At 41.0% G+C, this 16,945-nt stretch overlaps 1 protein-coding gene across 1 annotated transcript; it reads left to right on the top strand.

Moving 5' to 3' along the window:
* eif3s10 (eukaryotic translation initiation factor 3, subunit 10 (theta)) lies at nt 1-16,583 on the top strand. The gene is made up of 22 exons (XM_057847950.1): nt 1-152; nt 478-668; nt 915-1,051; nt 1,792-1,955; nt 4,051-4,250; nt 4,361-4,569; nt 4,659-4,830; nt 6,854-6,958; nt 7,042-7,140; nt 7,224-7,340; nt 7,452-7,637; nt 7,790-8,137; nt 8,230-8,334; nt 8,410-8,523; nt 8,766-8,888; nt 12,622-12,775; nt 12,908-13,089; nt 13,155-13,234; nt 13,302-13,999; nt 14,249-14,375; nt 14,454-14,638; nt 15,650-16,583. The coding sequence occupies exons 1-22, from the start codon at nt 104-106 to the stop codon at nt 15,829-15,831; spliced, it is 3,927 nt and encodes a 1,308-aa protein (XP_057703933.1). The 5' UTR covers nt 1-103; the 3' UTR covers nt 15,832-16,583.
* The last annotated feature ends 362 nt before the right edge of the window (nt 16,584-16,945 follow it).

Here is a 16,945-nt window from a genome sequence, read left to right as displayed (position 1 = left end):
GCATTGCCGTCTCCGCGCGTCAGCCTGTGGCCTGGATGGACCGGTGAATTCCGACAAAATCCATAGCATTTCGGTGATTTGAGTCGACAAAAGAGCCACCAAAATGCCGGCGTATTTTCAGCGCCCAGAGAATGCTCTGAAACGAGCGAATGGTGAGTCGAAATCGTTTTTCATGATCCATGTAAGAGGAGAGCACGCTATGACCGTTAGCCTTGAGCTGCCTCCTCGCCGAAAGCTGTGCTAATGCTAATGAACGGCACGGAAGTAGTCAGCGGCTAACGTCAAGTAAGGCCGCGCTAGTGGGTTGCAAAGAACAAAAACATCGCTATACTGTTGTTGTCAGTTCCTTTTGTATAACGGTTGACAACGTCTATACTAACGGTCTCCCCATTGGCCTGTTTTGTATTTATAATTAGTGTTGGTTGAAAAGCGATGCCATATGCTAAGTTGATAGAAGTCTTTTCGTGTCATGTTCAGAATTTCTGGAAGTTGGCAAGAAACAACCCGCCTTGGATGTCTTGTACGATGTCATCAAGAGCAAGAAACATCGAACATGGCAGAAGATCCACGAGCCCATCATGCTCAAATACCTGGAGCTGTGTGTAGATCTTCGCAAGAGCCACCTGGCGAAGGAGGGTCTCTACCAGTACAAAAACATCTGCCAGCAGGTTCGATTCACGTTTAACCCATTATTATTAAGGTTCACTTGGCAACTAATCTCGGGGATTAAAAAAATAAAAGAAAACCACATTATTTCCATATGTGTTGTATTTTACTGCCTGAAATTATTCATTTTCCAAAGTTATTAATCTCTCCATATGTTATACACAACAGAGGTAACGAAAACAATTTCACTATCCCCTCCAAAAACTATTGTACTATTAGTGATGCAAGTCTCCTTTGTCTGCCATCAGGTAAACATCAAATCTCTAGAGGATGTGGTCAGGGCTTACTTAAAGCTGGCAGAGGACAAGACCGAATTGGCTAAAGAAGAGTCCCAGCAGATGGTCTTGGACATTGAAGATCTAGACAACATCCAGACTCCAGAAAGGTGAAAAAAGTTTGTGTGTTTATATTGTGAGTGATGGTTTATAAGTTCTAACTAGCCTAACACTATTAATAGCCAAATGAAGCTTCCTGAACCAGGCACGCAAGGACTGGCCATAGAGAGTAGATGGCGAATTCCACCTGCTTTTGTTCTCTTCTTTATTTATTTGTTTTTTTTTTAACTGACCTCCCTACGCTGGTACATTAGGCATGCCAAGCCAATCAGGGGCCACTCAGGTCAGATACATGCAGGGAGGACAAAACACATTTTTTTCCTTCGATTTAACACCTGTCCTAATATTCCGTATCAGTCACACAGACCACATATGGTGTAAGGGAGGGAATGTCAGACCTAACTGGCCACTGGGAGATTCAGGACATTTCCCGATGGCAGCGCCGTTGAAAAAGAAAAAAAAACCGATAAAATAAAATGACGGTAACTGGTGATGTTTTAATTGGAAATTAGACTTGGCGTCGCAAATAACTTTACCAACATGTGCAGGTGTTGTTAACTGTGACAGCCACGGTCAAAGTAATCGCAGGTTCCCTCTCTCAAAAAACAAACAAACAAACAAACCCTATCACTCGCTCACAAATTGAGCGAGACATCTTTCAGGCCATTCTCACGCCCTATGCCAGGGTTATATTAATAATTCCAGTTAATCCAGGATTTCTCAGCACAAGCACCAGAGCTTCGGAGCATTACAACTCATCACTACCTAACACTAGCTTATGTTCCTTCAGTGTGCTTCTGAGTGCTGTGAGTGGAGAGGATACTCAGGATCGTACCGATCGTCTGCTTCTTACTCCGTGGGTGAAGTTTCTGTGGGAGTCTTACCGCCAGTGCCTGGACCTTCTCCGAAACAACTCCAAGGTGGAGCGCCTTTACCACGACATTGCCCAGCAAGGTACTGATCTCATATTTATTATTTGTGTTTTAACTGTTCATTTTGATATGCGTTCAGTCTTAAATTGTTGTAATAGTTTCTGAGGTGTTTTTTTTTTTTTTTTAACTCGTTTGAAATGCGTAAAGCCATAGTTTGTGTTTGACACTCCCATTTCTATTAACTTGATGTTCACACTTGGATGCCAGCAGTGTTGTTTTTGGTAGCCCTTTTAATTTTCGTCTTAGTCTTTTTGATGAAAATATTTATTAGTCTTGGTCATGTTTTAGTCATTTGAAAATTTGTCTCTGTCTAATTTTAGTCAACATGTACTCAAAATGTTTTGGTCTATTAACTTCAAATGTTTTTTAGTCAATGAATAAATAAATACATACAGGTTTACAACATGAACATTGACAATCACATAATTGTAGAGTCTACAAGGACATCGCCATCTTTGTGATATAATACACACTCAGCAGGAAAACAGTACATTATTTTCATTTCATTATACTCACCTGGACGCCACAAACTGTATATAAAAAGTTTTCCAAAGACTTGAAGATGACGCTCACCATGCTAAACGCTAATGCGAACGCTTTGCTAATGCTCCAAGTTACATTTAGTCTCTGCTGATCACTCAGCACAGACCTTTTAAAGGCTAAAGCAACAAGGCATATCTAACCAAGATAAGAAAACAAAACTTACCAAGCAGCACCTGGCATGTGTTTCGCAAAAGTCTGGAGCCTGGAGAGGACACATCCTTATTCACCTGCCGGTGACTAAGTGCATGTGTGGTGCAGAGGGGCACAGCTCGTCACATGAGTGACACGACCAAACACTGCTATGATGCATGCTAAGTACTAGAGATGTACGATAATATCGGTCACCGATAATTATCGGCCGATAATGGCAATTATGACGTCACACAGATAAAGCAGATAAAATGAAATTCAACCGATAATGCAATCCGATAATTATGTACTTGATTTAGCCTCCAAATGTGCACAATCAACAGTTTGTCCAATTCTACTAGTTTTAAGGAGACATTTTTGCAGTGTAGTAATGTGATATTTGTTAGGAATGGCTTACTTTTAAAGGCATTTTTGTGCAACTTCGTTGTTTACTCTCTAAGTAATTGTTGCCAAAAGCTTACCATTACACAATGTCATTGCCATTGTTTAGATGTTGGAATTTACTACTTGTTCACATTTGATGTGGAAAAAATAGCAATAAATTACATTTTTGCACAGTAACATTTGATCTTTGTATACTTTAAAATTTTACATACATATTTGAATAGAATTATCGGCATGATATTATCAGGTGGAAGGGCAGGAAATTATCGGTTATCGATATCAGTTGAAAAATTTATTATCGTGCATCACTACTAAGTACACATACCATAAGAAAATATCACGCATTGTAAACTTATGACTGAAACTATGGCCAGTGTTCATCTTGTTCTCGTCTCGTCAGATGAAAACTGGCGTCCGTCTTATAGTTTAGTCTCCCAACACGTTTTTAGCTCGTCACGTCATCGTCATGAAAAATTGTTCGTTGACTAAGTATTTTTATTATCGTCATCGTTGATGAAAACAACTCTGTATGGCAGTTTTGTTATTTTTACATTCAACATAAAAAATATCCACAGAAATCAAAGAACTGAGCGCTATTTCAAACAACAAAAACATCATCAAAGTACTGAATATAAAAACTGTTAACTAATTAGCAACCCTGTACAGCGCTAGACGTCCAATCCATTGAAAGTAGGAGGGATGGCAGCTTCATTTGTTGCCACCCTCTCTATTCAAACGTTTACTTGTGATCAATTCATTTAAATTCAATAAATAAATCATATTCCTATTCAAATAATTGAATCCTACACTTATTTTGCTATCACAAAGGATTGTTTTGAACTTTTGATCGTCGGCTTATCACAGTTTTTGTATTTAGCGAATAGTCAACCCATCGGATTCAGTATAAAACATGTTATCTTGCAAGCAGCTGCTCTTATTTAACCATTAGCTTCCAGCTTGTTGTTGTTATGTTGCACAGTATGAATACATTTCAGCAACCCTACCCTCTACGCCTTGTCATTGTTTGCTCTCTCTTTCAGCATTCAAGTTTTGCCTTCAATACACCCGAAAGGCAGAGTTTCGCAAGTTGTGTGACAACCTACGAATGCATCTGGGCCAGATTCAGAGACACCACAACCAAAGCACTGCCATCAACCTGAACAACCCTGAAAGTCAGTCCATGCACCTGGAGACCAGACTGGTGCAGCTGGACAGTGCCATAAGCATGGAGCTCTGGCAGGTTTGTCTCTCCGAGAAAAATGGACAACCATAAATGCAGCCTACTCTGTCTGTAAATATTTTCTATGGTTGCAATCGAAAAGAGAATGGTGCTACTTGTCTGTTGTACAGGAAGCATTCAAGGCTGTCGAGGACATCCATGGTCTTTTTGCGCTTTCCAAGAAGCCACCCAAACCCCAGCTAATGGCCAACTATTACAACAAGGTGTCCACTGTGTTTTGGAAGTCTGGAAATGCTCTTTTCCATGCTTGTACCCTCCACCGGCTTTATCACCTCTCAAGAGAGATGCGCAAGAATCTCACACAAGAGGAGATGCAGAGGTATCCTACAGTATTTGTTAGACTGTTAGATTTCGCAAGATATACTTTGGTAAAGATCTTTTAATTATGTCTTCTCACACCGCCTTTAGGATGTCCACCAGAGTCCTCCTGGCTACTCTTTCCATTCCCATCACCCCAGAGCGCACAGATATCGCTCGGCTGTTGGATATGGATGGTATCATTGTGGAGAAACACCGGCGGCTGGCAACCCTCCTGGGTCTGCAGGCTCCACCAACCCGGCAAAGTCTGATCAATGATATGGTATGTAGTGTTGGATGAAAGGGGGGTATCACAGCGTGAGTCATTTTATGTCACGACAGTGATTTGCCACTTCAGACTTTTGTTTTTAATTAGATGAAAAATTTTACAATGATTATAACAGCTTTTTTTTCTCCTCACTTTTTCAAATTGACATCAGGGGGTTTGGTTCTCCCAGAAAACCTGCAAATCACGGAGAGAAGCCCATTTGGGTGCTAACCATGTTTAAAAAATTATAAGAAATAAAAATGGTAATACAGTTTTAACTAGGGATGTCCCAGTCGCATATTTTCTCACCCGAATCAGAGTCACCTGACTTTGAGAATCTGCTGATACCGAGTCCTGATCAGATACCGGGAAAAAGTCTATTTAACAAAAGTTCCAAACATGTTACAGTACTTCCTCTTCCGCTTTTTCCAGGAGTGTTGCGGATTATAATACGTATATATTTTTTTCTTTTGGCAATGCAATTGTATATTTGGATTATTCTGTTCATTTTTAGTCCTTAAAAAATATATATGGCGGAAAACACAGGCAAGACTGAAAAAGCAGTTTCTGCTCTTGCCCCCCCCCCCCCCTTTTTTTTTTTAAAGAAACTGCTGCATTTTAAGCCAAAACAACTGTTGTGTTTGATAGAACAATAGGTGTATATGCTGCCATAGCAGATTCATGACGCATTAAGCCCCCGAACTGTTTTTAATTTGCCCATTTTACCCTGAAAACCCCCGTTTACAGACGTTGCGCAACCGCTTTTGTTTCAACCCAGCCATAAAACGAAGGTAACTAATTATATTCAAAATGTGTCTCATTTTTAGCTTAGAATCATGAATTGATGTCTAATATTTTGTTTTAAAATAAGAACGACTTTAAAAAATTATTCACTCGCATATTTTTAACTTTTAAACAAATTACGTCACAATGAAAAAAATGGCGTCTGTAAAAAAGTCACGGATATTTACCTCATAACTATCGCATAGTTGTATTTTAGTTGTTTCTGTCGCATTTTTTCCCGATATCTTAGATGATAAATAATTGATCCAAACAAAGAAAAATTGGGAAAAAAAAGTTTAAAAAGGTAAATAAATGAAAAAGAAAATCTCGACCACTCCTTGATGTCTGCGATTTCTGCATCGCGACCCTTGTTATATTACCATGTTTCACCCATAAAATCCCCCAAAAATCCAGCTGTGGCCATTCACAGCTGTGTCTTGACACTCAGTGATACATGCTACATGGAGGTTTTGGAGGTTTTTGGATCGAAACGATACAATGGGGAGAACAGTTATTTGATACACTGCCAATGAGTTTTCCCATTGGCAGTGTATCAAATACTTGTTCTGCCCACTGTATCCCCACTGTAAGTACGTGACAATATATCGTTAAAGTCGTGGCGTCTGTAATTCTGCTCTCGCGTGCTCTCGCCTCCAGATAGGGTTTTGCTGTTTAAATTTTATTTATTTATTTTTTTTAAATGCCCTCCTGTTCAAAATTTTTCTTCCCCCAGAAAATGGTGATTTTATGCTTTCCAGTGATGTATCACACGCGCTTATCGGACAATTTTGAAAGTTGGCTAAATTGGGGGTCTCAGAATAGAACTTCAATTCACCTGAGTGTTTTCCGCCATATCTATTTAAAAATTAAAAACCCGATCCTTTCCACCTAATTCCGATCCCTGAAAAATGGCCTGTTCAGTCCGATTTCCAATCACATGATCGGGGACATCCTAAGGTTTAACCAAGCAAAATTCAATCAAATACAAAATGTTTTTCACTTCACTTAAATCCAAGTAAATCTTAAAGCTATCCATTGCTGGTAACTTTTAAAAGTAAAATAATGTGACTTTTAACTTTTTTTTTTTTAGCACATTCTGAGCCTGGCTGTCCACCAGGCTTATAAAGCACTGGGGGAAACCCTGAAGCAGCCACCTCCCATATTTGAAAATGAATACCTGGAAGTGTTTTATAACCCTTCAGTATGGTTTTAAAACTTGTGAAATACAGGTTTGTTTGATTTTTGTGCCTTCCAGGTGAGATTTAACTTGTTGCAGTATGTCGTACCTGAGGTGAAAGATCTTCACAACTGGCTTGAAGTAGACTTTCATCCTTTGAAACTTAGTGGAAGAGTAACCAAGGTAAAGACTTTGGGACTTCACAAGGTAGTGGTTTGTCCCTAAAGTAGGTATTTTAATGAACGTATTTCTTTTATTTTTCCCAGGTGCTTAATTGGGTGAGAGACCAAGGTGAGAAGGAGGCTGAGCTTCAGCACTATGTCCCTCATCTGCAAAGTAACACCATCTTGCGTCTCCTACAGCAAGTAATTTGAACCAAAAATCCCTTGAAATGCTTTAATATTACCAATTGGTGTTGGTAGTTTAATTTATTTTTTCCAAACATTAGGTTGCACAAATTTACCAGAGCATTGAATTCAGCCGTCTGGCCTCGCTGGTTCCATTTGTGGATGCTTTCCAGCTGGAGCGCTCCATTGTTGATGCAGCCAGGCACTGTGATCTGCAGGTAAGATCAAGATCCCTTCACAAAGTCGACGGATTGTTATAATGATCAATTCTAAAAATATTCAGTAGCAACAATTCTGAGCATTATCGAAATCTGTGGTTCATTATAAAGGTTCGAATTGACCACACCTCTCGGACATTGAGTTTTGGATCTGACCTGAACTACTCAACAAAGGAAGATGCCCCAGTCGGTCCTTTCTTGCAAAACATGCCGTCAGAGCAAATCAGGAACCAGCTCACTGCTATGTCTGCCTCTTTGGCCAAGGCCCTGCAGGTCATCAAACCAACATCCACTCTGGTGAGCTTAGTTTATTCTTGGTATCTTTCAATAATTGCTGTTGATCTCACATGATTAAATTGTATAATCAATGTAAAGCATTAAAACAAGCATTGTTCCTCTTAACTCATGTTACAACAATCCTTCATTGCAAGCTTACTTGTATTTTTTAGCAAGAGCGTGAGGAGCAGAGCCAGCAGGCCATAGCAGCTTATTTGAAAAATGCCCGCAAAGATCATCAGCGCATCCTAGCTCGTAGACAGACCATCGAAGAGCGTAAGGAGCGCCTGGAGAGCTTGAACATACAACGTGAGAAGGAGGAACTAGAGCAGCGGGAGGCTGAAATGCAGAAGGTCCGCAAGGCCGAGGAGGAGCGCCTGCGCCAGGAGGCTAAAGAGAGGGAGAAAGAGCGCATCATGCAAGAGCATGAGCAGATCAAGAAAAAGACTGTGCGAGAACGGCTGGAGCAGATCAAGAAGACTGAACTGGGAGCCAAGGCCTTCAAGGATATTGATATTGAGGTAATGTCGCAAAATTACAGCTTACATTGGCTCTGTTTTGCAGCATTATGTCATAGTTGTCCCCATGTTTTTGACATTCATTTGTCATGCAGGATTTGGAGGAACTGGACCCAGACTTCATCATGGCTAAGCAGGTGGAGCAGCTGGAGAAGGAGAAGAAAGAACTTCAAGAGCGTCTGAAGAACCAGGAAAAAAAGGTAACGCTGAGATGTTTTGGCAAAAGCCATCGTTTTAATGTCAATGCACTAGATGCTCATAGTCTGTTTCTGCAGATTGACTACTTTGAGAGGGCCAAACGGCTGGAGGAAATTCCTCTCATTAAAAAGGCATATGAGGAGCAACGGGTTAAGGACATGGAACTGTGGGAGCTCCAGGAGGAGGAGAGGGTTTGTTTGACATTTTCATTTTAAACTGAAGTTGACGTAAACTTATTGATAAACTCATTCAAATTCACAGTAGAATAGTCTATCACCGGTAAACGGCCAATCCGTTTGAACTAGGAAGGCTGACTGCAAATTAACATTCCTTCACTCTCTCCCAGTTCAAATGGATTGGACGTCGATCAACGTCAATGGCAACCAATGAGTTACGTGTTTTCCATATTCACCAACTTATTTTGTTGTTGCAGATCAGTAATATGAAAGTGGAGCGGGAAAAGGCCTTGGAACACAAGAAGCGCATGTTCCGAATGATAGAGGACAAAGAAAACTTTTTATCCAAAATCACTGCTGCTCGTAGCTTCATTTATGAGGTGAGATAAAGTAACACTCATATGGGATTAGTGATTACTAGACGTGGAACTCGATTTAAATAATTGCTGACTTTGGGGGGGAAAAAATTTGATTGGATCGATAAATACACGCACTATGCTATTTGTCCCCAGAAATATATATGGCGGAAAACACTGAGGTGACTTGAAGTTCGGTTCTGGGACCCCCAATTAGGCCAAATTTCAAAATTGTCCTATATGCATGTGTGATACATCATTGGAAAGCTTAAAACTTAAATTTTCTGGGGGAAGAAAAATTTTGGAAATTAAACCCTAACTCGAGGTGAGAGCACGAGAGAGCATAATTAAAGACGCCATGATTTTAATGAGATATTATCGTGCACTTACTTCTTTTCGATCCAAAAACTGTGGCATGTATCACCGGGTGTCAAGACACAGCTATGGATGGCCACAGCCGGATTTTTGGAGGATTTTATGGGTGAAACATGTTAATATAACAAGGGTCACGATGCAGAAATCGCAGACATCAAGGAGTGGTCGAGATTTTCTTTGTCATATATTTACCCTTTTATACAATTTTTTTCAATTGTTTTGGATCGATTATTATTGAAAATATCAGGGAAAATGCGACGGTAACAAAAAAATACAATAAAGCGATATTTATGAGGTAGATGTCCGTGACTTATTTACAGACACTATTTTTTTCATTGTGACGTAATTTGTTTAAAAGTTAAAAAAATATGCGCGTGAATAATTTTTTTGGCGTTTTTTTTTTTTTCCCCCAAACTAAATATTAGACATCAATTAATGATTCTAAGCTAAAAATGACAGACATTTCAAATAATATAATTCTTTCTATGACTGGGTTGAAACAAAAGCGGTTGCGCAACGTCTGTAAAACGGACAAATGGAAAATAGTTTGGGGGCTTAATGCGCCATTAATCTGCTATGGCAGCATATTGACATTGTTCTATCAAACACGTTATTTTGGCTTAAATAAGTTTGTTCTATCAAACACGTTATTTTGGCTTAAAATAAAACTTATTTTAAAGAGGGGTGCAAGAGCAGAAACTGCTTTTTCAGCCTTGTCTTTGTTTTCAGCGATATATAGTGCCTTGCAAAAGTATTCGGCCCCCTTGAATCTTGCAACCTTTCGCCACATTTCAGGCTTCAAACATAAAGATATGAAATTTAATTTTTTTGTCAAGAATCAACAACAAGTGGGACACAATCGTGAAGTGGAACAACATTTATTGTATAATTTAAACTTTTTTAACAAATAAAAAACTGAAAAGTGGGGCGTGCAATATTATTCGGCCCCTTTACTTTCAGTGCAGCAAACTCACTCCAGAAGTTCAGTGAAGATCTCTGAATGATCCAATGTTGTCCTAAATGACCGATGATGATAAATAGAATCCACCTGTGTGTAATCAAGTCTCCGTATAAATGCACCTGCTCTGTGATAGTCTCAGGGTTCTGTTTAAAGTTCAGAGAGCATTATGAAAACCAAGGAACACGCCAGGCAGGTCCGAGATACTGTTGTGGAGAAGTTTAAAGCCGGATTTGGATACAAAAAGATTTCCCAAGCTTTAAACATCTCAAGGAGCACTGTGCAAGCCATCATATTGAAATGGAAGGAGCATCAGACCACTGCAAATCTACCAAGACCCGGCCGTCCTTCCAAACTTTCTTCTCAAACAAGGAGAAAACTGATCAGAGATGCAGCCAAGAGGCCCATGATCACTCTGGATGAACTGCAGAGATCTACAGCTGAGGTGGGAGAGTCTGTCCATAGGACAACAATCAGTCGTACACTGCACAAATCTGGCCTTTATGGAAGAGTGGCAAGAAGAAAGCCATTTCTCAAAGATATCCATAAAAAGTCTCGTTTAAAGTTTGCCACAAGCCACCTGGGAGACACACCAAACATGTGGAAGAAGGTGCTCTGGTCAGATGAAACCAAAATTGAACTTTTTGGCCACAATGCAAAACGATATGTTTGGCGTAAAAGCAACACAGCTCATCACCCTGAACACACCATCCCCACTGTCAAACATGGTGGTGGCAGCATCATGGTTTGGGCCTGCTTTTCTTCAGCAGGGACAAGGAAGATGGTTAAAATTGACGGGAAGATGGATGCAGCCAAATACAGGAACATTCTGGAAGAAAACCTGTTGGTATCTGCACAAGACCTGAGACTGGGACGGAGATTTATCTTCCAACAGGACAATGATCCAAAACATAAAGCCAAATCTACAATGGAATGGTTAAAAAATAAACGTATCCAGGTGTTAGAATGGCCAAGTCAAAGTCCAGACCTGAATCCAATCGAGAATCTGTGGAAAGAGCTGAAGACTGCTGTTCACAAACACTCTCCATCCAACCTCACTGAGCTCGAGCTGTTTTGCAAGGAAGAATGGGCAAGAATGTCAGTCTCTCGATGTGCAAAACTGATAGAAACATACCCCAAGCGACTTGCAGCTGTAATTGGAGCAAAAGGTGGCGCTACAAAGTATTAACGCAAAGGGGCCGAATAATGTTGCACGCCCCACTTTTCAGTTTTTTATTTGTTAAAAAAGTTTAAATTATCCAATAAATTTTGTTCCACTTCACGATTGTGTCCCACTTGTTGTTGATTCTTGACAAAAAAATAAAATTTTATATCTTTGTTTGAAGCCTGAAATGTGGCGAAAGGTTGCAAGGTTCAAGGGGGCCGAATACTTTTGCAAGGCACTGTACATGTGGTTTTAGTTTAGATCTTACTGAATGACTGAATCAAATATACACACCTGAATATTGTTAACACTTAAATGAGTTTTATCAGATTGACAGACGAGACAATAAAAATCAGAAAATATCCCTGGCCAAATTTGAGAAAACAGCTACAGAACGTTAAGTGTCATTGCAGGATCTCTTTTCAACCACAACAATATTGCTAAGTGGCTAAAAAAAAACATAATATTGTTCAACAATAAAAAAATATATAAAAATAACTATGCAGCACAATTTTGGGTCTTTTTAGGAGGAATCTATAATTTTGAAAAAAAAGTAAAAGTAAATTCCCCTAATATTGCAGTTAATTATTAATTTAAAAAAAAAAAACAGCCTTGAGTGGTTGTGCATCATGGCCACTAGGTGGCAGAAATTCTCAGAGAAGTGCCTGCATTGTTATACTAGTGGAAGAGCACTTCCTTGATTTTTTTTTTTTTTTTTTTAATAAATGTAGACAGTGGTTAATATAACTTGTTTTTGGGCGCGTATAAAGAAGATATGCCTGTGAATGTTCTAAGGCAAATCCATCATAATTTGTTTGTTATGTTTGCACTGAATGGTGTATTGCATTGTATATTAGCATTAAGCTAGCTGGTGCATTCTCAAATCAAATGTAGTACTTTTAATCCCCCTTGTATTTAATGTTGCAATTGACCTCAACTGGAGTTTAATATAAATCTTAACTCTCGTTTTGTTTATTATAAACTTGCCTCCAGGTTTAGATGTCCGACAGTACAATTGGTGAATTAGACACTGCAAACAAGATTGTGTTGCTTAGAACGCAAACTACAAATAAAAATGTGTTTTGACACATTTTTTTTTTTTTTTTTGTATTTAATCAGAATGCAAGCGTTGATTAAAAATGTGTTTTTTTTTTAACTCATCTTTTCTTAATTAATGTTAACAAATGCGCTAAAGTCCCACCTTAGTAATAACATTTAAAGGGCGCACACTTAAGTGTTTTTATTTTTATATTTTTTAGGAGAAACTGAAGGCTTTTGAGGAGCGCTTAGTGGAAGAAAGGAAGAACCGTCTGGAGGAAAGGAAGAGGCAGCGTAAAGAAGATCGACGTAAGGCTTTTTACCTCCAAAAAGAGGAAGAAGAACAGCGGATCCACGAGGAACAACTCAAGAAAGGTCTGTAACATTTCTGCAATAAGAGAAATGTCCAATGTGCAGGCTGTCCACTCACCCTCTAGTCAAAGATGCATTTCTACAGGGTGTGACAATGTGAATAATTCTTATTTTTATGCACTTTTGCTGTCTCAGAACGTGAGGAGCGTGAACGTATTGAACAAGAACAGCGTGAGGAGGAGGAGAGGGAATATCAGGAGCGCCTGCGCAAACTTGAAGAGCAGGAACGAAAGCAACGCGCTCGTCAGCAGGAGATCGAAGAGCGTGAGCGCCGTCGTGAAGAAGAGCGACGCAATATCCCAGAGGATAAATCAAAGGTTTGTCTCAACTCGTCTGCACTTATTTGTCAGATATTCTGTAACATTTTCGTCACGCCGAACAGGACTGGGGTGACAAAGACGAAGGAGGATGGCGGAAGCGCACTGAAGGAGAATCAGAGTGGCGTCGTTCTGTGCCTGATAGGTTGGTTTACTGCATCCTTATTATTGTCTGGGTTTTTGCTCGTCTAAGACTTGGGCCGTCCCTGTAGGGAATGGAGGCAAGAGGGCAGGGACGACGATAAGGAGGAGCGAGAGCCTTTTAGACGTGGAGAAGGTCCACGCAGAGGCGGAGATGACCGAGGTCCTCGTAGAGGCTTCGATGATGATCGAGGTCCACGTCGGGGTGGAGATGATGACCGTCCATCTCGCAGAGGAATGGATGACGATCGCGGGCCTCGCCGCGGGTTAGACGATGATCGCGGACCTCGCCGTGGGTTTGACGACGATCGCGGACCTCGCCGTGGGTTTGATGACGATCGCGGACCCCGGCGCGGGTTTGATGACGACCGCGGACCCCGCCGCGGCTACGACGACGACCGCGGACCCCGACGCGGCTATGACGATGACCGCGGACCCCGCCGGGGCTATGACGATGACCGCGGACCCCGCCGGGGCTATGACGATGACCGCGGACCCCGCCGGGGCTACGACGACGAGCGCGGACCCCGCCGCGGCTTTGATGACGAGCGCGGACCCCGCCGCGGTTTTGATGACGATCGTGGTCCCAGGCGTGGATTTGATGACGACAGAGGTCCTCGTAGGGGCATGGATGACTCAAGGGGTCCCAGGCGAGATGATGACTGGGGACCCAGAAGAGATGACGATAGAGGCGGAAGAAGAGACGATGGTCCACGTCGTGAACGGGATCGTGACGATCCCACACCCTGGAAGCCACTCGGTAGACCTGGTAAGCATTTTGCCATTTTAAAAATGCTTTCAGACATGAATGTAGTCATTGGCTGCCATTGTGGCGCTGGACGTCTCATTGCGCAGAGGCATAAGCGTTAGCAGCAGGTCCTCCAAGTTTAAATGAATTGGATGTCTGTCACTGTCAATGGCAGGCGATAATTTACTGTAAAAGAAAAAAAAAACTGTTATTGGGAGCTATAACCAAAGTGTGTTTGATGAAATGAAGAGCTAGATGCTTATATCGTAGGTGGTTGGCGTGAGCGTGAAAAGGCAAGGGAGGAAAGCTGGGGACCTCCACGCGGTGGTAACAATGAGGACCGCCAAGATGACGATGGAGACGAACGATCCAGCGACCGCTTCAACGACCGCCAAAGGTGCGTCTGAAACCACGTACAAAGTATTGTGCTTGAGTGTAGATTTGAGTTTTTTTCAATCTAATGAATATTTTTCAGAGAGGACAGTGGCTGGAGGAAACCTGACGACGGAAGAAGTAGTTGGAGGGATTCTCGGCGGGAAGACTCCGACCGGCGCAGTGAGCGGGATGATCGTCGCGGTGAACGTCGTGAACGTGATGATCGCCCACGTGACAGAGAGAGACGTGATGATAACAGAGCCCCACATAGAGAGCAAAACGATGGTAATTATGTTCGCCCTCCAAACTGCATCCTTGGGATTTGTAGTTCTTATCGTACCAGAAAAACAGCGACTTTAAAATCTATGAGCCACACTTAAAATATGAGCCAGTAGGTGGCGTCATGTACCTACCAAAGTATGATTCCTCATGGCTGAGTGAATATCCCTAGTACAGGTAGTCACCATGTTGAGACGTACCGACTTACGTGATTTCGATTTTACGACTCGTGTCTCGTCCGCTGTGTTTTTTTTTAAGTCTCATCCGCCACCTCTTAGAATTGATGGTAAGTACAGTATATTAATTTTCCATTTAATTTATTTATTAGGTCTAATCTAGAAGGTTGATCTGTACAATTGCTATGCTTCTCTGGTATTTCATTATACTCCGGTATATGTGCAGTCTCCTTTCCTTTGTTGCAGTCGGACTTGTTTGACGTCATTCTGTTGGTTTTGAGCATTGCTTTCAAGTTTGGAAGCAGGGGTGAACAACAGTTGACATTTCAAGAAGGCAGAGAAACTAAACGGCGCGGGCTCGGCAATGCCTCACCCCCTTTTGGCTTGTTATTAGCCCACTAGCTTATTGAGCAGCGTTCGTTTTCACCGCTGGACCGGTGCCACTAATACCTGCCGTTTTCCTTGTTTTGTCGCTATTGATTTACTTTATAGCATTATTGTACCCTCTTTGCCGTTATTGTATTTTATTTTCTAATTGTGTGTTCATAGTTTGATGGTGACAAATTAATAAATGTTAGTTGTAGGAAGAACTTGTGTGATTGGTGTTACCGGAGGGGAGTAATGTCCATCTTGTTTTTTTACTTTATTAATATGACATATAATTCATCTTTTTGGATAGTTAGTTTGGTATTTAGGACTACTTAAAGGGTTATTTCACTAGTAGTGGGTAGTGGAAATTCGGGTTACGTCGCCAACGTAGGAACAGAACTCATTCTTAACCCGGGGACTACTTGTCTTGCCTTATAGAGCTCATTTCTAAAGAGCAATCTTGCTTGTGCAGGAGGTACATGGCGTCGCGGCGGCGAAGAGAAACGGGAGGAGCGAGAGAGGCCCAGGGAACGAGAGCGGGAGCGTGACCAAGACAAAGATGCCGAGGGAGAGAAGAACTGGCGTTCCGACAAAGACGCGCGTCGCACCAAGAACGAGACGGATGATGACGGTTGGACAACTGTCCGCCGCTGAGCCCCAACATCCCTGTAGTGGCTCCATAAATGATGGAAGGACAGCCTTCAGTATCTCATGTTGCGGAATTAAAGATTATCATACTCTGCTTATTGGTATAATTTAGTTTTCATCTCAAAACGCTTTTTTTCCTAGGCGTGCATATTCACTTTAATACTAGTTGACTTTGCGCTGTAGTTCTGGAATCCTTAGGCCTCAAGAAAAACTTTCCATGTAGAAATGAAGAATACAGTATATTGGGACAACGTAGCAAGCTAAACTCTCATGCAAATTCACCGACTGCCTCTTTTAAATTGTCAAATTGATATTACTTGACGGCACTCTTGCACCAATTCCAACGGCGTGATTCGTGTTTCTCATTACAATTGAAGTATCCATTTTGAAGTGCATGCTTCAAGTATTCCGCAGGTGTCATTCAATAGTTTGTGCTTCTTTCTGCAGTGACATGTTCACACCAGGTTGTATGAATACAGATATAAGCCTTTATTAAAAATGTTGACTTCCACTTGTTTTGTTGTATTTTTCCCCACAACGGGTATTGTTCAATATTGACACTTGTCTAAAATGAGCAGTGAGGTTTTTGTTAGCATCGCATAAAATTTGTTACCCAAGTCATATTTGCACACTTTCGAAGAAACTTCAAAATAATGTGCCCAAACCATTACGGTATATTTAAGAAAATGATGAATAGCCGGATACATGTATTGTATATTCAAGTTTTTATTTCATGCTTCACTGGTGCTCAATGTGTCCACCACCAGCGCCATGGACAACATCAAGCTGAAATGACTTTTGTTAAAAAGACTTTTAATTCTTATTAAATAATTGATTAATAATTAATCGGTCTATTTCAATGATTTTTGAATGAACGCGTGAATTTGGTACATTCTTATTAAATCACCATGTACTTTAGGATTTTGAACTTTTGTCTGTGTGGCTCGCAGCCACTAGAGGTCACTAAAGCTCCATGTAGCTTAACAACTCGACACGCCAACAGCAGGCCAAACCAAAGAAAAATAATCACTAACCTTGAAATACAGTACTAATATGATTACAAATCAAGCAGATGAAAGTACGTTTGATTTTATTTTGGATGCACGAATGATAGTTTGAT

Source organism: Corythoichthys intestinalis, chromosome 10 (assembly GCF_030265065.1).
Source record: "Corythoichthys intestinalis isolate RoL2023-P3 chromosome 10, ASM3026506v1, whole genome shotgun sequence".
Classification (NCBI taxonomy): domain Eukaryota; kingdom Metazoa; phylum Chordata; class Actinopteri; order Syngnathiformes; family Syngnathidae; genus Corythoichthys; species Corythoichthys intestinalis.
The sequence above is the reverse complement of the archived record's forward strand: the minus strand, read 5'-3'. Positions and strand labels throughout refer to the sequence as shown.